The 27644-nt window shown below is 36.7% G+C and overlaps 1 protein-coding gene across 6 annotated transcripts in view; it reads right to left on the bottom strand.

Moving 5' to 3' along the window:
* The window catches only part of PAM (peptidylglycine alpha-amidating monooxygenase), a 109757-nt gene that overhangs the window by 51999 nt on the left and 30114 nt on the right, over nt 1-27644 (bottom strand). For all 6 annotated transcript variants that reach the window (XM_036402697.1, XM_036402699.1, XM_036402700.1 and 3 more), the window contains exons 2-4: nt 8756-9268; nt 7508-7628; nt 5220-5277 (exon numbers count right to left, since the gene is read on the bottom strand). In XM_036402697.1, the coding sequence (XP_036258590.1) occupies nt 5220-5277; nt 7508-7628; nt 8756-8847 (271 nt within the window). In that variant the 5' untranslated portion in view covers nt 8848-9268. The remainder of the gene's footprint in view (nt 1-5219; nt 5278-7507; nt 7629-8755; nt 9269-27644) is intronic.

Raw genomic sequence — 27644 nt, 5'->3', positions numbered from 1 at the left:
AAGAAACAAACAAAAAATCCAACTAAAAAATCCTGTGTTGCAAAAGTCATACAAATTAATGTGTTAACCTGTCACAGAATGAGAAAGTGGCCAGGATTTGAAGGGACCTTAAAGATCATCTCGTTTCAACCACCCTGCCATGAGACGCACACCTTCCACTATGCCAGGTTTCTAAGATCTCCATCCAACGTGGCCTTCATCCCCGTCCCCCCGGTGATGGGGCAACAAAAGCTTCCCTGGGCAACCTCTGCCTGGGTCTCACCACCCTCACAGTAAACAATTTTCTTCTAATAGCTAATTGGAACGTACTTTCTTTGCTTTCCTCTTTGTCTTGTCACTCCATGTTCTTTTAAAAAGTCTCTCCTCATCTTTCTTGTGGGCTGAAGGCCACAATTAGGTCACCCAGAAGTCTTCTCCTGAACAACTTCAATTGTCTCAGCCTTTCCCCATTGCAGAGGTGCTCCATCTTTCTGATCATCTTTGTGTCCCTGCTCTGGACTTGCTGCAATGTTCCCGCACTCCCTGTGCTGGGAACTGTCACTACCAAAGGCTTAAGAAATATTGACCAGCAGTCCTATTTTCCTAGTTGACAGCCTCCACATTTTACAGAAATGAACAGAATATTACTCAATAGTAATTTTTTTAATGCATGGAGAAGTGATATATATGATTACTAAAATAACAGCAGCAGCTTTCATATACATACTAAATTGAAGTCTGACCTAATGTTTTGATCAAGTACTACTTCGAACTACAAACTCAAAGAGAAACAGGAATGAACAGAACATGACATCAGTTTAATCTTAACAGTGTGTACTTAAGCTATGTGTTAAAAAAACTAACTTCAAATAAGTTAATCTTTACAAACAACAATTCCATTAAATAAAGGTGATAGGTTTTTTTTAATATTAGTGTCTTCTCTATCATAGAATTAACTTTAAAGCAATTTATCAAGAATTCAGTGTCTGGAGTTTGGCAAATTAGGGAGACATCAGAGGCCTCCAATACAGTGACAACATCATTGCTTGGCAATAGAGAAGTTTATACATCCCATAACAGAGTAACAAACCTAGAACTTCTCAGAGTACTTTGTGGATGAAAAGTAACAAACCATCTAATTACTTCAATGTGTGTTGCTGAATATAGAAGGCTCAATTTCATTTCTACAGCCCAATTTGATAGGGACCTATCATGAGTCAGTAAGAAAAAGACATTTATTTACTGGTCACTCATGTAAATAAATATAAGCAGGCAAAGGGGACAGTCAAGTTTTTTGGTTGAGAGGTCAGACTATATTTTTGTGAGTATCTGTAGAGCATTTAGCTCTCTCTACAGTTTAGTTATGAAAAACTGATTTTTACCAATGTCCACACCAATAAAGATTCACCTGAGTTTCTGGTTTAGCTATTTATTAATAAACATTATTCAAACAGGATGCAGAAGAAGAAAACAACAATGATATGTTTTAAAAATAAAACTGGAGTAATACTATCTTGGAAAATCACATATTAATCTCACTCACTAATAGCAACATATTTATCTCACAGCCATTTCACTTCCCAGGAGCAAAGAGCATGTTCCTAACATAAACCTAAATGTACACCAACCCACCTCACAAAAAAATATTCTACTTAATCAAATTTGTCAGTATTTATGGCCATTTGGGACAGAGAAACAACTGGTTCAAACAGAAATTTCAGCCTTGACAGTCCGATCCTTCACTAAAGAACCTAATACAGAAAACAGCATCAGCAAAATTGTACAGATGCATGCCTGAAAAAGATCCATAGGGCAAAACATGCTCTAATTCTCCTTCCAGCTGGTAACATTTCATTAAGTAAGTGCGATCAATTTCTTCCTCTGATAATGTCTGAGAACTGACTCTGAACAAGTTTCTTAATTCTGGTACAGCATCCCTCCAGTTTTGAAGTACAAAATTATACCCACTGTCCCTGTGCAAGCATGAATGTTTACTGGTTTCCTTTAGGGAAATAGCAAAGTTGAAGTCCGAATTCAAAGTCCTTATATACAAATTTAATAAAAATACTGAAAAAACATGTTACAAAAAATTTTTCAACTTAATAACAAAATTAGTACTGCCCACATACAACAGTAAAAAAGAGGTTCTCTATGCCAAGGGTCTTATATTTCACTAATATGCAACAAAAATATCTTGCCACAGATTCCATTACAGAACCTTCTCTTCCAAAATGTCTTGGAGGAAGGAAGAAACAAGAGTAAAAATAGGAAGGCAAAGGTAAAAAAAGAAATGAATTAGCAAGTCTTGATGAAACTGTAAAGACAATTGGTCTTAAAAATGTCTCCTTAAACCATAAAATGAAACAAAGCACAAGGCATTTACTCAGCAAATAAATTTAATTGAAGGCAGAATATATAGCTTTGCCATCAAATTGTCTTAGGAATCCAGTTTATTGTTTCAGTTATGCGTATTCACACATCCTCATGTTGAAGCTCTATAGAACACAATCTTCTCAACATCACTAAACAGCAACGCAGTTACAGCTCATATGCTAGTTTTCCATTGTTTTTGTATGCTTTAAGGAAAGTTAATTACACCATTTATTGGCAATGCAATGAAGGCAGATCCAACTTAAACCATAAAAATATAGATTCTGTCCTTTAAAAAAGATTAAACATTGTCTGTGTGTCAATCTTCTGTGCTTATTTAAGCAACACAAAATACATGTATGCAAGTTAACAGTTTTCTACGTAAATATAAGGTAGGTCATTCTACATTCTTTCTACTCTCTACAGCTTGATATGATTGAGTCTACTCTTTCTAATGATCATGTAACTTCCATGGATTATGAAGACACCAATCTGAGCCTTCTCCATGAGGAACACCTTCCAGTAAAGCAAAATGGAATGATCACATACTTCAGACTGACCATATGTCTATTCATTTCCACCACATGTGGAAGTGACAAAAGTGAGAAAAACGAAAAATTTTCTTCTAATTTTAAAGCATACAAAAATCAATCATATATATATATATATATACATACATACATGTATATATATAATTGTTTGTTTGTAAGGAATGCTATCATGGGAATACTTTAAATTCACACAAACTTTTTTTTATAGATTGCTCATCAAGTTCCTCCTGCTCTTCAAAGCTCTACAAGACAACCAGATTGGTTTCTCTGTCCAGAGACCTTATTCTACTTTGTAATGAAGGGTACTCAGGAACAGTGATCACTGGAAAGGTGACCAAATCCTGTAAAAATCAGATGAAGAATATATAAAATTTTAGGTCTGCAGAAAAAAATAAATTGGGTTGCATTGCATGATTGCACTGAGACTTTGCATAACTTTTAAGCAAATCCTTTCAGTAGGTCCTTTTAAGCATCAAAAGAAGTTTATGTACCTTTAACACAAGCAAGAGAACTAGATGTGCCGCAACCTAACAATGAATTAAACTATGGAATTTTTCAACTCAGTAACACACTAAATAAAAGCTGCTTAAGGAGGAAGTTAGTACTATTGCCTTTCTATGGATCAACAAAAGCAGAAGAGTCTATTGCCCACAGCACAGCAAGCATAATTTGAGAGTGAACACTCACTCCCTTCCTTCTTTGCTCATTTCTCCTTCTGGGGTCATACTCACCACAAAAATGTGAAGTCAGATTCCTACCTCTTTAAAAAACAGATATATAAAGAAAGCACTGAAAAAATATTAATCATTTTTCTTAGTTACTGTAATACAACATGAAAATCAAAACATAGTATTCTATCTTCTGAGGCATTTCCACAAGAAAATCCACATGGAACAATAATCTCATAATATTGTACATCAAAAACTACATGGGATTCCCACCATGCTTTTATTAAGCACAGGTATCCTAAAATGCAACAGAAGTGTTGCATTGTGTTCGGTTAAAGTTGGATTGTTCTGTTCCCCCTTTGTTCGACAATGGTTCTGCCCCAGTTCTCCCTCCCATTTCTGTAATGTCTGTCACCCTGACTCCACCCCAGTTAGTAATGTATCCCTTTCTCAACCCCTCCCCGGTGCCCTGCCAGTCACTCTCCATCCCCACCTTTGTTGCTAGAAGTTTCTAGCTGGAGGGTTGGATGATTGGTCCAGGGACCGGGGGCCCCTCCTCCGTATTGTCCCCATTGGCTTTCTCCCTGTGTCAGTCCTTCGGATCCCACTCCCTACTCTGTTCCTATTGGTCCTAGGTCTGGCACCTCCCTTACATTCTCCACCCTTTAAAAACCGATGTAATCCCCTCCTCCCCATCTTCTCCTTCTGATTCCCCTGGAGTCATTAAACCCTGGATAAAACCGCAGTTGGAGTGTGCCCTCTCATTCCGCTGGCTGCAGCTTCTATCTGATCTCGTCCTGCACAAGGCAACGCTTACAAACGCAAGCTGGACGTTGGCCTTAGGCGCTGTCCTGAAGCTGAGCTATGGGGACAAGTGCCCCCTGTGCTGCTAGCGGTGCTGGTCGGCTAGCTGGACGTCTCACTTTCAATCGCACTGCTGCACAGAAGTGTAAAGAAAGACAAACGTTGTTTCCTTTTCAATAGTTTGTAGCATGTTCTGAAAGCACAACTATCTTCAGCCAAACCAATAAGCCTTCTCTCTATCTGAACAACTGTGTGTTCATGGCAAAGCACCATAAAATTTTAACTACCGCAAAGATTTTCTGAACAGATGAACAGATGGTGTTCTTCTGCTGATTTATATGATGACAGCATTTGTAACACATTACAGTATTTCCTTCTACTTGTCAGCCATCTTATTCATGCCATGCCATTAAAAAAAAAAAAAAAAAAAAAGAGGGAGAGATTTTACTTTCTCCTCCAAGTAAAATCTTTCCACAGCCAACACTGACTCTAAGTACATAGGATTTACAACCTAAAGGAGGTAAACAAACTGTCTGCTCAGCAGTGCAGAATCAAGTGTCCAGAAAGAGACATAAAGCCAATATTTTGCAGATGGACTGTTTGGTCCTGACTGCCAGAGGCATCCACATGCAGCTCCTTAACTGCTATTACTCCTGAATCTCCTCAGGTACAGTTTTATCTTGACTCTAAGTAACTCCCTCTAGTTTGTTTCTGCATTAAAAATGACAAATGCATTTTGGAAACTCTGACATCCAAAGATTAAGTTAATATGAGTCAAAGAAAAAAAGGAAATGTTGAGGTTCTTCAAAATGGCTTGCTTAAGTTCTTTCAGTCAACCAATACTCACCTACATAGGCTTCATCATCCACTGGCAGGGGTACTGACATGCAGAGGTAGGTATCAGACTGTTAAAAGAAAAGAGAACAGAAATTACCTTTAAATTGGGAAAATTTAGAATTTAAAGAATAGAAACAAAGCATTAAAATTCCCTCCACTTTCTGAAAATGAATGTGGGAATACTGAACAAATGAATATATATAATTGGACCATCTAGAAAAAATATCACGTACTTTACTGAGATACTTGGGCAAATACAATGTATGTTATCTGGTTTACTATTGTAAGAAATAAATTCATTGCCACAATTTATTTACATGTAACAAATATCAGTCTATAAGCTTATCAAAGCGGCTATTACGTTGGTAGGTGCACTATTAGCTATTTTAAACCTCTTTTTTCTAAATTTTTTTTCCAACTTCTAAGGCTGTTTAGGAAAGGCAATGTATCATCTACTGGAATTTCACTACACTCATGAATTCAAAATCTGACAGGCCTTCACTTTCATAAGGACATCTAAACAGATAAAGATAAAATTCCTGCTATGAATAACTTCAAACTTAATTTAAAAGAAGACTGTGTGGACAGGTGTAAACAATTAAATGCAACTGAGAAGGAAGGTAAAATGGTGATAACAGTATGTGATTACACAGAGCAGTGATTTGCATAGATAAGAAACCATTTTTGGTGTTTTTGCTAGAAAATGGGAAGGATTAGCAGAGGTTAACTGATACGATTGATATGAATGCCTTTGTGTACCATGATTACATGCATTTACACTGTTGAAATACTAAAGCCTTCTAGAAATAGACAAGGAAATATTCTGTGTTTTTTATTTAACTTGGGCTAGTAAGATTTTTCTTTAAAAAAAACCACAACCTAATTTAGGACCTTATATTCAAACTTTGAAAGCCAACAGCAGCAATGCTTCACAGTGCAGTAGAAATTAAGCATTTTTCAATTAATGTTCATGTGCAGTACCCACGCCACAAAAAAGCACAACTCATATGGTATACACAGAACACTCCTAAGTCATATAAGGGCTTGGTTGACATTCATGCACCCATAGAACAACTGCAGTTATGAACTGTAAGACAAATCCTGGCCCTCCCACCCCTTCAACATGCCTAGTAACTCATTTCAAAAAATGCAGAGTTTTTGGCAACCTTTCCCCTAGACTTGACATTACAACACACAAAGAGAAGTTTTTTTTTAATAGGAATCTGAACTCACTGCTGTTCAACTGATGGCTCCTTAGGTAAAATCAATAACTCATAATTTTAAATGTGCACCTGGATGAACTAAGAGTACTTTTCACTCTTTTTGATGGAGAAGTTTACTTTACTGCAATAATACAGAATATTTTACTGCAAAGAAGATCCAATAGAAACCATGTTTTTGTTTTGCACAGCAGAAATAACACTTCTTGCTTTAAATTACATGTTCCAGAGGGGTTTTCCCCAATAACTTGAAAACCTCATTTTCTCTTCACTCCTTTAAAAACTGCTATCTGCAACAATGAGTCATCAACTACTGCACCGCAACATACTGCTCTTTTCAAGCATCTGCAGCCCTTTAAAAGAGATGTAGACCCCCTAATGATAAATATATCTATATATATAATCATCTGCAATGGCTTACTGCAAAAAGAAAAAAAAAATCATTCTTTAATGATTCTTGCTTAATGAAATTAGATGTGAACATGACAGTGGAATCTCAATATTTTATGTGTATCTTAATGTTAAGTTTAAAAATCTTAACTGTCTTCACTTTTACTCACTTGGTTCAGCAGAATATAATATACTTCATACCTTAAAGAGCATAAAATTGTAACTTTTTTGTAATAGCTTTCATGCACTATTTTGAGAGTTAAAAATACTGGGTCAGAAGTATTACCACTTTTAAAATGCTTTTTGGTTGTTTTCTCTCAGCTTGCTAAACTGCAGCAACATACAGTTTAATGTAATTAGATTCACTAATGCATCATCTGAGATTTGGTGTAAACTGCAACTGCATATCTTACTAGCACAGCTAGAAATATTTCACATTATAAAACTTCAACAATTCAGTTTATGAAACCAACATTTTACAATTAAAATTAATTCAATGAAGAGATTTTTCTCTCATTTGAAGCTACTTGTTTGTTGCCTACTTTTCTCTGAGAAGCACATATGGAAATGTATTTATAAAAGCTACCCTGATTTTTTTGTTCATTTTACTGAGTGATATTGTGGGGAAGGCTTTATTGTCCTAGCTTATTGAAAGAAGAGAAAGAGGCAAAACCTGCAATTCTCTCACCTGCTTAGGTGTCACTGCAGGCATGCGAATGTCCAGTGCATAATCTGACAGACCAAAGGAAATCACTGGCTGGTCACTTCCAAGGCATTCATTGGGAAGAGATGTGCTAATATCTTTGTATCTGAAAAAGAAGGAAGAAGGATTTTTTTTTTTCAAGTACTGATTTCTGTTATGTCTTTCTTAAAAGAAGGGTCTTTACAGAACTAGTAAAGAAGTTAGACAATGCTGAGTAGTTCCAGGAGTGATCTGAAAATTTCGCTCCATCACAGACTGAGGAAAACATCTTAGTTATGCAGTACTTACTGAAGTAGTTACTGATCTGAGTAATAAGATAATTAGTTTGGAAAATGTTAGCTGAAAATGTAACCTATTATCTCATCCTAAAATTGTCAGAGGCACATGGATGTGCAGAGAATTAGTTCACTACATTATGTTGAGTACTATTCATAATTCACAACAGTTTTGGGGGGTGATTTTTGAGACTATGATTTATAATTCTATACAGATTAAACTTAAATTACATGCAAAGGGGCAACTTTTAATTCAAACACTATGGCATTAATAGCAATTTCTGTGCTACTACAAGTAGCAAAGCAAAACAGAAAACTTGGCAACAATCAAGCAAATATCAAATTCTGTACTGAATGCAACGTATAAATTAATTGTAAAAAAATGTAGATCACTATAAAGAACTGAATGGTTCAAGAGAAACATTGATGCAACACTGGCACAAGTTTTGGCTAAGTATATACATCTATACAGTGACATGGTACCCAACCTCAATAACAGTAAAATTTTTTTCAGTAGCTAAGAGGCTACTTATTTTGTCCACACTACATTAAAGTTTACCTATGCAATTTTGAATTCAAACCACCCCTAAATTTCTCAGGACTGTTCAACTTATTTGATGTTTTCTTGTTAAAACATGGTCTTATCCTGCAAGCTAATCCAGCATCTGAAATACATTTATTCTCTGTGTAACCTCAAATATAGCTGTAGAGTTAACTAAAAAAGTTGTATTAATTGCCATTTTATCCTTCTATCTAATGAGCAACCCTATAGACAAAACATGAATCCTGTTTTCAGTATGACAACAGTGCCATTTCAAATTGCAGAAAGAAAATTCTGTGCAATGATCAACACTGAACAAATACCATAACACATTTTTAACTAAGACATGCTTTTTCACATTTCTGTAGTATTTTGACTGCATGCATTTAACACATAGTATTTTCTTGCATAACCCACCTCTTGAAGACTGAAAGTGGGCTTCTGAAACCCAAACAGATGTTTTGAAACAGAAGAAGCAGTATTAGCAGGTTGCTAACAAAGCCAGCCATGTCTAGCCTATTTCTGGCTTGATTAGGTAAGCAGAAAAAGGGCAGTGCAGTTTTATCAGCTGTGATCTCTACAATCAGGTAGCAACAGCAGAAGTATCATTTCACTACTTCATTATTATGTTCTCTGCAGGCATCCTCCAGCTTCTGACAGACCATCTGTCTTGGAAGGCGATGCACTCTAAATCAGGAAGGTGGATGCTACTATGTTGTCTGTTTTATTAGCTATAAAATGTTGTTGCAGAATCTTCCCTTGCAGATAGATGACACTGAACTTCTGTCCACTTAAGGAGCTGAAAAGGACTAGCACTCCTGTTGCTTTCTGCTCAGGTTGTGCAGTTAAATCTGCATGTTACTTATCAATCCACAGCACTGGAGACTTCAAGTGGCATCACAGAAACCAGCATTAGTCATCCTTCAGAACCTGTAAAAATAGAAGGAGCTTAAGCATGACTAACACATTAGAGCATTAGTTCTCAGCAAATCACTGTTGAGGCATTTTAATACATTAATAGGTTTTTTCATGAGCTTTAGCCCAACCCAGTAAAGATTGCATTGGTTCTGTTCAGTCCTTCTTTTCCTACCCTTCCCTGCATAAAGGATCAGAAAAAGACACATTTCATTTTGATATATAAAATGTATCTCAAACATATTTTACATGATGGGAAGAAATATAAAAACCTCCTCAATATATAAAATGCAAACTGTGGAGTATTTTACATATGCAAACACTAGTATAATGTGTTCTAAAAGCAGGGGAAAAAAAGCATCAACTTGACATAGCAAGAATCCATGCCGGTATTTTTATTAACTATCACCAAATGTTTCTAAACATATTGCACACTGGGAGAATATTTTACTTTTAATTCAACCTGTAAGAAACTATTATGTCATTAATAAGTAACTGTTTCTTGTGTACTTCAGCTGCTTTTATACCCACTTCAGGAAAAAGATACTTAAAAATTATTTTTGGAAATACAGTAACCAGAACTGTTGACATCAGACTGCTTTATATTAGTTGAGTAGTTTTCTATCCTTTCATACACTGAGGGTATGTCAGCATAAACCATTAGTCTCCCCCTGTTTAATTTCAACTGTTCTTACTTCCCCATTTTAATATACATGGTATTTAATTTCAAAATTTTAGTACTCTTTAATAATTATGCTAAAAAATTACACCATGTTTTACTGAAGCCATATATATTAGCATTCTTTTATTTTTCGAGAATTCAAGTTTTGGTAGAAGGAAAGTTTCCAGTCATAATCATACACAACTATGTACTAATTCTTCTAAATTAGTATAAATAGACTATACTAAATAGTGTATTCTAGATTAGTATAAATACTAATAAGAAAAAAAACACCCAAATTAAAATACCTTCCAGCCCCTGGAAGACAGTCAAAATACTTTCATAAGGATGAAATAGAAAATAAGGATTCTGACATGAAACCAATGAAAATCCATGTATTAAAAAAAACCCAAACACTCCCATTTCAGGGCATATGTACCAAAAAGGCTTCTTACACATCAAAAGTGCTTAAGCATAAATTAAGAAGCCATACTGGCTAAACAGTTAATGCCTGTTGGTAGACAGCTACACTAGATTTGCATTGGACTATTAGCAAAATTTAAAAATCTGATTATGGTAATCAACATTAAACTTGCTAATTTTATTCACTGACGGATGGCAAAAAAGATTTAGTCACAAACAACTGAAAATAAACACATATTAGTTTTCAGCTTGCTGAAAATATGCCAAGACTGTCCAAAACCATTCATGCAAGTAATGATACAATCTTGATTCCTTTTTTAATGTAAATTTTCATGTCCCACTTCTTTATTTGAAGAAGTGATCTTAATTGTTTTCATTGGTGAACTATACAAATCTGCAACACATATAAAGGACTGTGCTGTGATGTAGACCAAAAATCATTTAAAAACAAACAAAAAAGACAAGTGTGACATGCTGATATGCTTCACATAAGTTAACTCAATAATATAAGGCTTCACTACATTCACTCTTAAAGGAATAACTACACAACAGTAACTGTTCAGTATCTTTGTAAACTACCTGACCAGAAGGTCTACTACCTTTCTTTAGTTCTATTACCCAAGAAATTCTGTCTTTTTTTTCCCCATACCATTATGGAAATGCACCTGACAAGCATGAAGTCTGAAGAACAGGGACAGGAAGCATACAATGAGTTGTAACATACACAGAATTACAATATTCTATTTTTTTTTAATATATGAAAATATATTTTCCAATAACTAGAAATAAGAACAAATGCTTAGCTTATGTCAGCTTCACTAAGTCTGAGATCTATTAAATCAAATCTGTTACAAACATCTACATGGTATAGAATTTAATAAAGGAGATTTATTTAATTTAAAAGAAATAAAAGAAAGGAACAAAGAAACCAGACTAATATACCCTCCCCATGTGAAATACAAGAGCTTCTTTATAGCAGTTTTCAATTCTCACTAGAAGTTAACTATGGTAATAGCAAAAATCACCAGAACACATGTTAATGTTAACAGAATATGCAACAATTTGTGGCTGACCACAGGAGGTGGGCATAAACCAATGATTTGGAATAGTCTAAAAAAAACCAAAAAATTAAGCTGTAGTAAGATAAGTACACATCTGTATATTCTCCTTAAAAATGGTCCAATTTCATCTCCAAGTGCTTTTTTTAGGTTTATCAGCTGGATGAATATGAAATATGAGGTTTAATGTATGCATATGAAATATGAGGTTTAATGTGCCTAATAATTCATATTATATCCCTGCCCAATGAAATTTTACATTTGGAAGGAAATAAGAGGGGAAAATTTAAGAAGGCAGCACTATCCTGAAGTTATTCCAATGTAATTTTAGGTATGATGCAATATAGAAAAATATTAGATGAGGGAAAAAAGCAAGGATGAGAGATTCAGTAATAAGATTAAAAAATTAAGGTTCATTATGTGGACATCTAGATACCACTGTTATGCTTTCAATTTGGGGTAAGAGATCCCAAGGGAACAGAAGTAATAAAGTAAAAGGCATAATTAATGACAAAGAGTACAGTGAAAGCAGAAAAAGGGAGATGAAAATTAGATTGGGCAATGTAAACATGCTATTTTATCCAACATGCTCCACCCAAACAAAGAAAAAAACAAGGGAGTAAAGAAGAAGAAAACAGTCTAAAGCAACTAGCACAAAAACTGAATGGGGGCAGGGAGAGGAGAGGCAGGCAAGAAGCTGGAATTCAAAACAGAATGCAAAGCAGAGTAACAATATATCAATGTGACATTATACAAATTCCTTTTAAAAGAATAGCAATTCATTTCCAAAAATCAGCTACATAAAGAAGTTCTGTATTAACCACAAGTTTATAAAGCATATTATAGTATTTCCTTATTTTCTGTTTAGTCACTGGAACATTTTATATACAGTAGCAATAGAACAAGCTAGAAGCAGAAACCACACCCTTCACCACCACTACCTCCGCAAAAAAGAGAAATTAGAAGATTATCGTAATTCATGGGGATTAATATCTAAGTCTATCACAGATGGCAATTACTCATAAGTGAGTCTCTGGTTTTGTTTCTTACGCAATGAAGTAATGGAAATGAGTAAGGATTCCTTATATTCTGTCTTCAGCTAGAGCCAAGTTCACACTTTGTCTTAGGCAAAATTTTAAGCTTAGACAATAACTGGATATACAAAAATAGCCAGTTCAACAAATGAACTGCAGCTAGGCCTCTAGGTTAGAACACTTTGCTTCTAATTACACTGGATAATATGTTGTGGAATCTGCTTAGGGATTAAGTAATGTACTAAATGCAGCCACCTGGGACACAGATTCATAGGAAAAGGCATTTCACAAGAAGCTATCAAATCATACAACTTTTTGATACTCAACATCAATAAAAAATATCTCACAAAACATATCTAGGGGTTAGGAGATGTATAATGCAGATAACACTGGATTGGGACAAATGACATCAGAGCTTGGTACATCAGAGCTTTGTGCTGCTATGCAGAAGGATCTTGACAGGCAGGGGAAATATCCTTATCTTGACCCATGAGCCTCTCATTATATTTTCTCTCCCTTGCCCACTCAGCAAGGGAGTGACTGAGCAGTTTGGGATGGGCACCTGGTGCTTAGCCAAGGCTAACCCACCACTGTGTCCTGTGCTGGGCTCCCTCGTGTGAGAAAGACATGGACATACTGGAGAGAGTCCAAGCAAGTACCATGAAGATACTGAAGACACTGGAGTATCTTTCCTACCATGGCTGAGAGAGCGGGGACTGTTCAACCCCAAGAGAGAAGGCTCAAGGAGATCTCATCAACGTATAGAAATGTATATAGGAAGGGTACAAAGAGGATGAAGCCATGTGCAAACTTATTCAACATCTTTATCAGTGATCTGGGCCACGGGATCAAGTGCCACTAAGACAGTTCATACATGACACTAAGCTGGGTGGGAGTGTTGATCTGGAGAGCAGGAAGATTCTGGACAGGCTTAATCAATGGGGTGAAGCCAGGTGGATGAGGTTCAACTAGGCCAAGTGCTGGGTCCTGCCCTTGGGTCACAACAACCCTTTGTAGTACAAGATTGCCCCATGGAAAAGCACCTCCAATCACCCATTTTAATTGCTGGCTGCCTTGTATTTTTCTCTTCTTGCTCTGTGTTTATTCAGGAAGACGATGCCCTCCCCCCCTGCCCACCCCAGCAGTATATTAATTTTCTATCAGATCAATTGGTCAGTGTGCCAGCAGGCAACTGCTGGCCTTAAATCACAACAAAAAAACTGTGAGCATACAGCTGGGACTGCCCCCTGTTTGGGAAGCAACTTATACTGGATTGGATTTTGTGTAGTATTAAACATATTTTTAAAAATTGAAAATGGTAACTTTTCAAATACAGCTTGCCTTTTGCTTTAATTTATATTGTGCAAATTCCTATCTTCTGGTACCTTCAGATATGAATACCAAAGGGATAATAAAAAAAGAGAAACATGATTGCTCCTAATGTTTAAATTAACCTTCTCCAAAATCTGTTCTGCTGAGAATAAGTATGATGCCTCTTTTTAAAAGAAATATTATACAGAAACATATTGCCTAGTCCATCACAGGAAGAACAATATTAATATATTAAATAAAGGACTGTGATTTGAATTTTCTTTTATGCATTACAGCAGTGAAACTGGATTCATTCTAACAGGATTTATTCTTTGAATGATTTCCAAATACGTTGAAATTAGAAAATATGCATTTCTTTCCTGTTTAACTAGAAGAATAAAATGGTAATTAATATTAAGCTCTCCTTAAAAGGATTGTTTATAAGGGCAACACAACATATGAAACAAGTTCAATTCAGTATCTGAATCTAAGCTTATTTTGAGATATTCTGATGATACATAAAGCATTTTTATGGGTTTCCTACTGGGAAAGTAAGTTCTACTTACTATCTTAAGATAGACTATGTGTACCAAGAAAAATAATTGAGTAAAATCCTGTAAATACTCTGTCAATTCAGTAAGTATGGTAAGTTTTACCCACTAGACAGATTTTTTTGTTGTTTTTAAAATCAACTGAAGTTTTATACATCAAAGAAATGGAGGATGAAGAAGTCTAAATACTCTTCCATTTTGGAGACCAACATGTTCACAACACAACTTGCAGTTTCCTAACTGCTGTAACAAGAGAAAATCATAAACCCTATGGCTCCAAACCCTAAGCAAACCCTATTAATAAAGAAATCATTCAGTTGTATTTAGTAAGCAAGTCATATAGCAATAGTAGTTATGGAAATCACAAACAGAAGGATGCAAAGAAACAGATTATTTTATATATATATGTTTATTCCAAGAAAAAGCAAGGATATTATTCCATGGGTGACTGGGCAAAAATTTATAGAATATATAGAAACTAAAATGAGCCTCAGATTTTTTTTGGTGAGCATTGGGATATACATGAGAAAACACAGAAAAACCAAGGGAAGCAAACAAACCACAACTCAAGGTGTCAGAATTGCTGTCACCAACCTCTGCACCCAGCTGTCATTCTCAGCATCTCCCAGATTTGGGACAGAAGGGACAAACTTAAAAGATTAAGAATCTAGTCTAGAATTGTTAATTTTTTAATACTGTGTGATGACTCTGTGGAAACAGAAGAAAATGTGTAAGAAAAAAAAGATGCAGAAAAGATTTAACTACTACTTTATAATGTGATTTTATTGAACAGCGTCTTCTTAGGACTTGGTTATTTGCCAACAAGTAAAGCTGTCCTAGGACTACCTTCCCAGTCACATTTTCCTCCCATTCCTAAAGTAAATACAACAAATGCCTCTCCTCAACACAATGCACATTCAGGTGCGAGACAAACAAATACCTGAAAAATAATTTTAATATTGTACAATCTAGAGACACTTGCCAGTGTGTTTCAAATAAAAATAAAATTATTGTTCTTGGAAATTATGGAAACTTACATCAATTTCTGAATCCTTAGCTAAGATTTTTCAAAATATGATAGAGAGTTCAAGGTAAGATTTTTTACTCATTCTCTCCATCACCATACTGTAAACTATTTGGCATAAACTTGTTTAAGAACAAGGAATTGTACTTTGGTTGACAGAACAGAAATATATAAGCAAACCAGCAAAAAAAAATTTCTTCCTCTTTATATAATACAGTTGTGCCTGTATTAGTAAAACAGGAGACTTCAAGCAGAAATTCACTTTTACAGCCTCAAAATGCTTTAAACACTCCTGGTCTTCTCTTGGGAATCACAGATATGTTTCAGAAGTCTGAAGACAAGACAGCATGTGTTGGTTCTCCTACTCTGCATTTTAATAGCATTTGAAAAGCATTTTATTCCCAATAAATCACCTTCTAATGCTTCTGCTTTGACCAGGTATCAAAATTCTCTTGTCAAGAAAGATCAACAATTTTTATAGAAAGACAACATAGCAAACTGCTAATTTCATATAATTAAAAAGTGAACAAGCTGGATGATACTAAGTGCTTGCTTAAAAGGAAAAACACATAAGATGCCTCTGCTTTCATTTAATATCCAGATCACTATCAGTAGCACAATGTAAGATTAAAAGTTTACTGAAATGCCCTTTGTTTTCCCTTTGTTACACAAAAATAGAAAATATTAAAGGGAGAACGTTTTATAGAGTTAGGATTAGCCTCCAAGAATAAAGCAGATGAGAGATCATTTCAAGTGCTTAAGTTCAATTATGCATTACATATGAAGTATGAATTCAATTCACTGCACGTTCCTCGCTAAGGACATTGAATTAGGTTGGGCTCACCTGCAGGGATCTTTGAGAGACAAGAGAAGCTTGCCCCCATGACAGACAGAGCCAGTTCCAGTCAGCTCCAAGATGGACCTGCTGCTGCCCAAAGCTGAGCCCCTTGGCCATGCTTGGTGATGCCTCTGCTATAAGGTAGTTAGGAAAGGGTAAAGAACACTGCACAACAGCTGAGAGGGGTGACAGTAACTGAGAGAAACAACTCTGCAGCCCCCAAAGTCATTGAAGAAGGAGGAGAAGGAGATGCCAGGCACTAGAGATCCACCTGCAGCCCACAGAGCCCACGCCAGAGAAGATGGATATACCCTGAAGGAAGCTGAAGTTGCTGAAAAGCCCATACTGGAGAAGGCTCCTGGCAGGAGCTGCAGGCCATGGGGGATCTACACTAGAGCAGTCTGTTCTCGACAACTGAACCTATGAAGACAAACCATGCTGGAAAAGTTCAAGGAGGATTGTCTCGCACAGGAGAGATCCCATTCTGGAGCAGGAAGAAAGCATTATAAACTAACTGCAACTCCCATTTCCTATTCCCCTGCACAGCTCAGGAAATGAGAGGAATAGAGAGTGAAGTTGAGGCTGAGGGAAGCTGGTTATAAATGTGTTCTTATTTCTCAGTATCCCACTCTGTGTAATTGGTAATAAATAAAAAAAATAGAATATCCTGAGCTGGAAAGGGGCCCACAAGGATCACCTAGTCCAATTCCTAGCCCTGCACAGTACAAGAGCCAAGAGTCACACCATGGGCCTGAGAGCATTGTCCAAAGGTTTCTTGAACTTCCCACTGCAGGGACAGTTTTTTGTCAGATTACTGAGTTGGAGCAGTTGTCAAAGGTACTAGATGAAACTAAGCACTGGAAAAAAAAAAAAAAGAAACAGCAGCGTGTAGCTAGGAGTCAGGACAGCAGCAGGGACAGGAATACTGCTAATGCTAGCAAGCTTCTTGCTCTCCTTGGACATGCCATTGTAATGCACCTTTATGCCTCTTGTTCGGCAAATGGTGATTCCTAGTTCAGTACAACATTCTTAGAAGAATGCTGGAGTGATTACTTCTTACTTCCACAGATTCTATTTGCTCAGAAGGATGCTAGAATGACCTGTTGATCCAAATACTATTCATGACAACACCCCCCAACTTTTTCCTGACCCCTTAAATTATATGCCTCTTTTAAGTAATTCCAGATAAAAATATGGAACATATTCCTATATATCCAGTCTAGGTCATGTAGTTAAACTGAAACATTGTAGCTTCATAGAAGTTATGAGCAATTTCATTTAATGAAAATAAATCAACAGAAATTTCTTAGAGTTCATTACAAAAGTAATGTTGTAGTCTTTCCTTGCTTCACATGGCACAGATAACAACACCTCTCAATTAACGAAAAAGATAATGAGGAGAGTGGAAGATGAAAATCAAGTCAATGAATCCAATTCCATTTAATATTCGCTAACATTGAGCAACATAAGATCCACACTAAGAGCAGATAAATGAATCCTCAACTATTATAGCCTTTTTATGACACAGTTTTTACTAGTTAAATGCATTGTTTTCAAAACTAGTATCCATAAGAGTAAGAGAAAGAATTCTGTAAACATCAAAAAAATGCTAGAAATCTAGCACCTTTAGAGATACAGATTTTTAGTATCACAAAATATAAAAATGCTAATACTAAGGTAACTGAACACAATGAAACAGAACAGTATTTCATTAACATTATGTGGAATTTTTTAAAAGTGTAAGGGTAAGTACAACACAATTGCCTGTGATTATACTAGCACTAGGTTTTCTATGCAGTGCCTAAATATAGGTACAGTAATAGTATATACTAGGACATAAATGGATAATCAAGAAGGAGCCCAAGTTTCTTTGCTAGAAGGCACCATTACACATGGGAAGACAAGAGTTCACAAGAAACTGGAAGAAAAACTAAGCACATCAGAAAGGAAGAGTAAGGGAAAGAAAACCAGTAATGAAAATCAGTGCAAGAAACAAGTGCTGAGAACATACCATGCTCCATTGCTATGTACAAAACATCCAACACTGTAGCAGAAGTCAGGAAAAGGGACTCCACTCTAGTGAATGTGCTCTAAAGGAAGCTTCAGCCTATGGAAACCCCATACCAGAGCCAGCTCTTGGCAGGTGCTGTGGCCTGTGGACAGGGACCCATTGTGACAGATGCACGTGTCCCCTTAGCCAAACAGTACAGGGTCAAGGGAAGATAAAGATCTGAGCCATTAATGGGCCAAGAACTCCAGTCTTATCTGTTCTCTGAAAACCCACAGAGGAGCAGAGTGACCCAGTGAGCATCCAGGCTCATGAGCTTGGAACACTGATCATGCGATTAAAAAATGAATAGCAAGTGGCTTTTCCAAGGATCATTTGTCACAGAACAAAGGAAGTTAAGGGCACAAGGAGTCTCATGCATACTTGTCCCAGTGTACACGATTTGACTATCAGAAAACCACATTATTCCATAAATATGACAGCCTAAGTGAGCCTTCTTTGAGTTCTGCTTGCCAGGCAGCCTGGAAGTGATCTCCCTTGGGTGGCCTCTCAAGGTTGCTCCTTGAAGTAAAGAGGCCATTTTCCCAAAGATAGGTCTTTTTTAAGTGATTGATATTGCATATAGCCTTGGAAGAAGGTTAACTTTGATTTGTGCCTGGTAATTTTGAATCATTGTTCAAATGATTGGGCCACACAGTAATAGAGTGAACTCTGGCACCAAGCTGTACTTCACAGTTTTACAACATCTTATTAATAACGCTTTTGCTAAAACCCTTTGACAGTGGTTCATTAAACAATCTAAATCACCAATTCATGACACCCATTAGGAGCAGTGGCCCTGCAGGGAGCTCACACTAGAGAAGTTTCATCTGGAAAGACTGTAGCTAAGGAGAGGACTCACATTTTACCAATTCTTGAAGAATTATATCCCATACCCTACAGGAGGGACCTCACATGGGAGCAGGGGTAAGGGGAGGATGTTAGATCGTATGGCCTGCTCCAAAGGGGCAAGGGTTGGAGACTTAATGGAAAGACCTTTAATTTGTTGTAATCCATGATTTGCATTTTATGTTACAGGAATTCCTATAAAAGGACCTACCTCAACGAGCAGCAGACGTGCCTCACGCAAGGCAGCAGAAGCGCAGCTGTGACCTGACCTGACTTCTCTGCCCAGTAACTCCCCACAACACACCACCTCTCTGTCCTGAGCAATCACCAGAACAGATGAAGCTCCTAATCATGGACTGAATGAACTCAGTGAACATCTGTGGGCATTTTACAAGGGCGGTCCATACATGAAGGATCTGTGCATACATCAAAAGACAGGAAGTGGTGTGTAGGTGGTGAGGATAATAAGGATGTATTGGATAACATGGGACCTGAGCACAATATGAACAGTATGGAATTGGGGATGGAGTGTGGGTTTGTGGGCATAATTTGTACTGATTTTGTCCTGGACTTTTTCTTTCAAGGAGCTTATATGGATGGACTTATGCTTTGGATTTGTAAGCAAATCAGCACTGAAAACAGATGGATGTTTTGTTGCTGAGCAGTGCTTACACAGAGCCAAGGCCCTCCCTGCTTGTAATACCACTGTATCAGTGAGAAGGTTGGGAAGGGACAGAGTCAGGACAGCTGACCCTAACTGGCCAAAGAGATATTCCAAACCACATAAAGTAGGACTGCAGGCACATTTGGAGTGATGGCATTTGTCTTCCCAAGAAACCACTACAGGTGAAGGAGCCCTACTTCTTGCAGGCGATGAACACCTGCTAATGGCAAGGAGGATATGAATTCCTTATTCTCCTTTGCTTGTGCATGCAGCTTTTGCTGTTTTCATCTGTCTTCATCCTGCCTTCATCTCAACCCATTGAGCTTTCTCATTTTCTTGCGACTGTCTTACCCAGCTCACTGGGGGCCAGGGAGAGAGGATCTATGTGGTGCTGACATGCTCACCAGCCTTAAATCACAACTGGTTTTGTTTATTTGCTATCTCCATAACACAAAACGAGCCAAAAAAAAAAAACCATGAAGGGGAAAACAAATAACCAGCATGAGTGTCTAAACTACCGTGAATATGTTCCCTGCTCTCTACAACCACTTGATAAAATTTCCTTGTAGTAACATGTTTTAGTCTGGTTCTTGCAGCATGAAGGAGGATTGTCAAGCTTGCTCATTTCCAGAGTAAAGTCAACCAAGTGTCCTTCCCTGGAAAATGCTATTCAGCTATACATCACTAGGACTGAAAAGATGATGCATGAAAAATTGTAGGATAACCATCCCAATATCTAAATTTTAGACTCAATCCCCAAATAAATGTGACAAATACTTGTAGAAAAAAGGTATATGAAATTGAAACTAGGCAAAATTGGGCAGGACAGCTTATTCCTTCTGGACACTGGAATTAAGAAAAAAAGTATTTACAGAAATTCTTGTTTTCAAAACATAGGTGATTCAAATTATGTTTCATCCCCTGTTCAATAAATGGCAGGGGCAGAAAAATCTTTAAATCTAAAACCTTCCAGTAACTCTGTCTGCTTTGTCGCATGCAACATCAGGATTTGACTTATGAGGAAGAACATCCTCCCATTTCTTTTACCTCCTTTAATTGTTCAGTCAAAAGTATGTATGAGAGACAAGAAAATGTATGTAAAATTTACAGTACCTTCTCCCTCAGCATAACAAAAACTATTAAAATGATAAAACTATTTATGCAATTAATTTCCACATGTGAGAGCAATGGAAAGTGCAATTTTAAAAGCTTATTGACATACTGGTAATTCCTGTTTCTCAGTAACACTGGACTTAACTCACTCTGAAAATCTTGCCTGTTTAAAAAAACAAAAATTGTCAACAGCCATGTGTCATATATGTATTTTCTCTCTCCCAGGGTGTGTTCAGTAATTTCAGAAATTTCAAGTTATCTTAATTTCAAATTTTAATTTTCCTTAGCTAAAGGAAATACATTACTGCCAGTGTTACTCACAGCAGTTTAAAAGCAGACCTATCCTTGAATGAAAGGAAATCAGATTGAACACAAAATCCTTTGAACACAAAAGGAAGAAAGGACACTATTGAAGGAAATCTTTCATACTACATGAGGAAGTCCTCAGAAGTGCCAAAAATTAAAGACATACTTCACTGTTTAAAGATCCAACACCTATTAGACAGAAAAACTGTAGAAGATTTCTGCAAGTAAGTACTCCAAACTTTAAAACAGTACTAGTTTCCTTATAGCAAAAATAAAGTAAAAATTTTTATGACAAATCTGTTGATAGACACACATTCATTCACTTGAAGTATGAACCACAAAAATTATTAATTATTTCAAATCAATGCATAAATGTTAAGAAACAAGATCTTTTTCTGTGACAGACAACTGCACAGAGACAGCTGCACTTTGAGAGTGAAGAACTGCACAAAGAGCAAAACCACATCACACACACAGAGGAATGCAATTCTCATTCAACAATGTTAAAACCTAACTAGATTTCACATGCCTACAATTTAGTTTCTATATATACACACACACACAAGTTCAGTCTATCAATAAAAGCAATGAAACAGGAAGAAAGTTTTTATAAGTTTTGCTGTAGACAAAAGTTCCTCAGAACCGGGTAGAGCTAGATTTCATGTCAGCATGACTTGGTTTTGATGTTTATAATGTAATTTAAAGCTACGTAAAAATCATGCAACTTGTATGAGGCTGCCAGCTCAGATCAGAAAGATTTGCAAGATCATCTGTTCTCATTCTTAGAAGATCACTACGCTTCACCCACTTTTTCCAAAGATTTGTGACCAGTAAGCCTCTTTTTAGTTTTTAAATAGAATCTTGCACAGAACTGGTTAAAATCAGAATACATGAAGCAATGTCTTTGCTTGATACTGATTTATTACTGTTTTCCACAAAGTCCTGACAGATGTGGGTATAAGATTAATCATCATACTGCCCTTCCTACACCACTCTGCAAAACCCTCAAGCTTTATGTTTTCTGACTCCTGCATAATGACCATGATTTCAGGTTAAAGAATGTTAAGACTTAGCTTGCACTTAGCTAATTTGTTGAAATTAATTCCGATGAAAAGCATTTCTGCAACACACAGTTTGAACAGAACCTAAGAAGACTGGTTTATTGATTTCTGGACTTCAGAAAGCAAAAACCTTAAGCGCTACATTTTACTACAGAGATTGCCTTGCTGATATTGGCAAGAAAAACTGGAACATGCTAGAACCCAATCTGGATTTTTTAGCTTTCATTGCATAACCACTGTTCACTGAAAATTAAAATTAATTTTAAGATGTACCAGAAACGTCCAATAGCAAACAGAAAAAAAAAAAGTTTCTTTTTCCTAACCTGAGTACCTGTTACTGCACTCTTGAATTCCACTGTAGGTAAAGAAATGGAAGATAATTCAACAGCTATAATGAAATTTCTTCATATTGTTATGGTTTAATCCTGACTGGCAAAGGACTCAGTTCTTTGAATCAGTATTTGTCCTACTGCTTATGACCACTATTACAGACTCTATATTGGTGTTGCAAGTGAGTTACCCCTCACATACAACAATGGTAAATATGTAGGGAGATATATTAAGTTTCTTTTTTTTTTTAATTTGGAAAATAAAAAAAAATAGGTAATTATTTTATGTTTTTTGCCTTTTGGTTCAGAATGCAGTCTCTTTCCTGTGCTATTCCATCTGTCAAGTGATTATTTTGATTAGCTGAAAAAACAGCAACTAAAAACACTGTTTTCCTTGGTGATTTGTCTGTCATTAAGCACCTTGTGCATGCCAGCATGGCAGTATACTTCTCTAGGAAGTGTTTGTTAAGTAACACTTCCTTTGAAAGAGTGAGCCAGGAAGTATTTGAAAATACAGAATTTATTGGGAATCGATCCGCTATTGGAGGAGGGAATGGGGCAGTTTCATAGACAACAGCAAAAAACTGAACATCACAGGAAGAAATCTTTCAAAGATAATTTTAACCACAGGCCAGGTCAGAACCCCTACCACTTTACTCCTAATACTATTTATTCTATTTATAGATTACATATTATGGAACAGAGCTAAAAACCACCTAAACAAAGCAGCTTAGAAGGTGCAGTTAACTTTTGTGATGCACCCTCATATGTCTATTCCACCTTCCTCCAGAATAGCCCACTCTTCTAACTGGACATAAATGACTGTCCCTTATCACTAGGAATATAGAATACAAGTAGCAAAGAGAGAAACCTATACTTACAGGATCTTTTACTAATTTTTCTGCTAGCTTGCTTAACAATATTCAACTACTTATTTAACAATAACAATACAGACAAACCATAAACCAACATCCCACAGAGAAAGAGAAAAACGTGCTTTTTCAAAGATTGGCCTTTGCTGGAACTGGACAAAGGGAAACACTCAGAACACTTCGCACAATGCTCACCCAGCAGGGCAGGGCAGGCAGGGGGGCCGGGGAAGTGCAGGACTGTCTGCGGGGATTAAAACAGCCCTGGAAAGCAACCACGAGGACCAGGGCTGGCAAACAGGGATCAGGCTTGTTCACCCTTGAGAAAAGAATGTTTCCAGGAATTCTTATTACTGGGGCCTACAAAGAAGAAGACTCCCCTTTCACAAGGAAAAGACAATCAGAAGTGGATATAAATTACTCCTGGGAAGATTCTGTTGGACAGCAAAAGAACATTTATCATAATGAGAACATTCAGCCCCTGAAATATCACCCCTCAGATGTGGTGTGTTATGAGTAGAAAAGCTGCCCATTGTTTTAAAAGGTTGCAGAGGTAACAGGTTGGGCCAGTTGCTGCCAGGGTGGAGTTCTAACTGTTTATTATTGTAATCACCTGTCGTTTTCATTAACTACCTGTGGTTGAGTCGTTTTCATTAACTACCTGTGGTTAAGAATTCCACCTTTTGTCGAGTGACACCCTGCTGCTTCCTGGAGGATGGCACCCGGACAGTGAAGAGGAGACCTCAGAGTTATCACGCAAATGACCTCGGAACCAGCATGCAACGGGAAGGACCCCTCACCAAACCTAGCCAAAAACCGCTAAAAACAACGAGCCAACACAAAATTGACGAATCAAAGTCAATTTTGACTAGACGTGAGGAACAGAATCTAGTATCTGCTAAGACCCTTTTTACCCCTCACCCTAAACAAAAGATGTCGGCTAGACAGAGGACCTCTAATGTTGAACCAAAATGCAGGGAATTTCCCGAATCTCTTGTGGGGACGGAACCCCCAGCTCTGCCCACAGACCAGTGGACAAAGCTGCACGCTTCCTCCTCCTCTGAGTCACTCCTGGGAGCAGCGGCGGCGTGAGTGTGGACCCGTCGGTTCTCCCCACCCGAGCTGATCACTTTTAAAAAGGCATTAAAAAGGAGAAAGGTCTCCTGCCCGTGTTTATTTCATGGTGGATTTTCCATGTTGGGCTCTTTTAAGATCCCTCTGGAGAAGGTGCTGGTGGTCTTGACTGGACCATGCTTTTGTCAGGAAGGCTGGATCAGATGATCCTTAAGGTCCCCTTCCAACCTGTTATTCTGTGACTCTTGCAAGAATAGCAACGATGAAAACGAAAACACAAAATACCCACCTTGAGTCCCAGATTTTAAAATTTAAAAAAAAAAATTATTGTACCCTGTGTCACAATATTTTGCTACTCCAACAAATTCTGTAAGTAGTAACATAAAACTTGTTAGTACTCAGCCAGTACATGAATTCCTAGCCAAAACAGGGAACAAAACAAACACTTCTACAGAAGAACAAATGAGATCCACCATGTTTCTGGGCTTGTCAAAAGATGACAGGAACATATCTTATTAAAGACAACAGCATGATTAATGGTTTTAAAACAATGAAAGTAAAATCATTATCACAAACTATGAAAGGATATCATAGTTACTGCAAGCCCATGGACAAATCCCTTTGACATACCAAAAAATATGATGCATGACATAAATATTTCTTATTCATAGATAAAATGAAGTTTTGGAGCAAGATTTTAATTTATCTGAGAAAGGAGGTGTGTAAAATCAACAGTCAGCTATCCAAACTAAATAGCATGTGGAAGGAAATCCAAGCCCCCTGCAAAATACCAGCAAGCCACGCTTCAGAAATGGTTACAATTCTTTTATGTCAGATTCACCAAAGCAACCATAACACTGAATAATGAATAGTCTTAAAAATATAGCCTATCAGAAGACATGGGATTTGTTCAGATGAGTGCAAGTCAAATCTCATTAACTCAGTTGCAACATATGTGAAAAGACTCATCCATGAACATATGAATTGGAAACCTGGTTGTGAGCCAAATTACATAACCACCAACTCATAAGCACACAGGTATGTTTGTAAGAAAATGTGGCAATGACTTCTATTTGTAGTATAACATACACTTTTTTGCTTGTTTTTTTTTTAATAAGCAAGTTCCCATACAGAAAAACTATTGTGACATTAGTCCAGTTACAAGCTAAGAAAACTACTTCACTATCAAAAATTTGTACAAAATTGTCATTCTTAATTAATATTAAGAATACATTTTAATATTGCTCCTTAATGCAGTAGCATGAAACATCTACAAACTAGAGATGAGACTGTCCTTCCAGAATCAGATTTGTGAAGAAACTCTTTTATACGCGTTCATATTTTGTCAAGTTCAACTACAAACATCTCACATTAGTGAACTTTATAAACCTGCAGAAAAATGAAGCTTTAGACTAGTACAAGGAAATATTTTTAAATTAACACATTAATAGCAACAAATTTTTGATAATGTACAAACAGTTGATTTAAAGATTTCTTATACATTACAGTGGTTATTAGAAATTTTTCCAAATAGAACACTCACTCACCTACTTGCATGCAATAACTTGTCAGAGTAGCATTTTAGCTCCTCCTAGATCACATCATCAGTTTCTTTAGCAAGAAGGCCCAAATCCCCCATTCCCAGTTCCCCATTCAACAGGACTGATTTTTCTGACATAAGGTGAAAGCTATCAGGAGGTGAGAGGTGTGGGTTGAGGACAGAAAATACAAAAGTCACACTATATAGAAATAGCAGACAATATTTTGAATAGGACTTTTGGATGCAATACTCTGGACACAATTTTTTAATATGTCTAATACTCTGTAAATTATAAATACACTGTTTTGTTTTCCTAAATTTTCTTCTTTCTGGATCAAAAATATGCTTTTTTGCAAGAAAAGAAAAAAGATCAGCAGAGAATTCTCCAAAACATTCAATTTGAAGTGGTATATAAAATATTACATAGACTTAGCTTACATTACTTTTTGTTTCAGACACATTTTTACTCACAAGTAAATTATTCAACTTGAGGCCCAAACACTGAATCTCAACCAATTCCAGAGATGCAGCAGTTAAAGTATTCAGGAAGACATCTGAGACTAAAGTAAAAAAAACTCCAAAGATAAATATTTTTTCAGGTCAACTAAAAATTGTTCACAAAAATGTTTCATTGTCACATTATAAGTCCTCCTTAGCCATTGATGAAATACAGAAAGAAAGCAGACTTTTAAATGCATTTTGGTGTAAAATACAAGAAGAAATTGGTACAAAAAATTTTCCCAGTTTATGATAATGAAGAAGCAGGTCAGCTATCAGCAGACTAAACACACTATCACAAAGTCAGTACCTACTTCTGTTGTTGAGAACAGTTGGAAGTTTTTAACTCTATTATGATCTCAAGTGGGGAAATGCTTGAGACTGTTTTCCCAATGGATTACATTGACAGTTTAGTATAAGACAGGTTATTTCACTAGCCAACAATACAAATCAATGTAAAATAAAAATAACGTAGTACTACAATAAAGGGGATCTAAAAAATCCAACCATGATGGAAATGGGAGAAAGAGTTTATAGTGTTACACATCAGTTCCAATTCTGATACTCTTTTAAGTGTGTATGAAAGCATTAGGGTATGATCCCTTGGCAGGAAACATAATACATACTCAAACTCACCTTGGAGATTACCTGCATTAACTCTCAAATTAAGTGTGTAAGTTCCAAAAACACACCATAAATCCATTGTTTTTACCCAAGCTGCCTTCCAGGAATTCAGGCTTGAAATCAATCTACTAAAGAACATGGCACAGGGAAGTGGAGATCAAGGCTAAAGTCAAAGATGGAAGCCAGGTGACCAAATGATAAAGAGTGACAGTAATTCTGCATGAAACAGTATAATTGTCACAGCATTTTTCAGCTACAATCAAGACATTTTAAGTGTTAGTGTAAGTAGTTGATACTACTTACATAACAGAACCTCCACACCAGCAAGAAGAAATTTGTCTTTTTCTCAGGTCCAAATCACAACTCATGCTTCCCTTCCCCTTTTCTATTAAAGGGGTACCCTCAAACCCTTCCACAAGATAGGGCTGCATGTGTGGTGACATGCAGCTCTTTTCCAAACATAGCTGTTTGCTCTTACCAAAGGTGGCAGCCTCAGTGACTCAGCTTACTTAGATTT

This window comes from Molothrus ater, assembly GCF_012460135.2.
Source record: "Molothrus ater isolate BHLD 08-10-18 breed brown headed cowbird chromosome Z unlocalized genomic scaffold, BPBGC_Mater_1.1 matZ_random_MA35, whole genome shotgun sequence".
Classification (NCBI taxonomy): Eukaryota; Metazoa; Chordata; class Aves; order Passeriformes; family Icteridae; genus Molothrus; species Molothrus ater.
The sequence above is the reverse complement of the archived record's forward strand: the minus strand, read 5'-3'. Positions and strand labels throughout refer to the sequence as shown.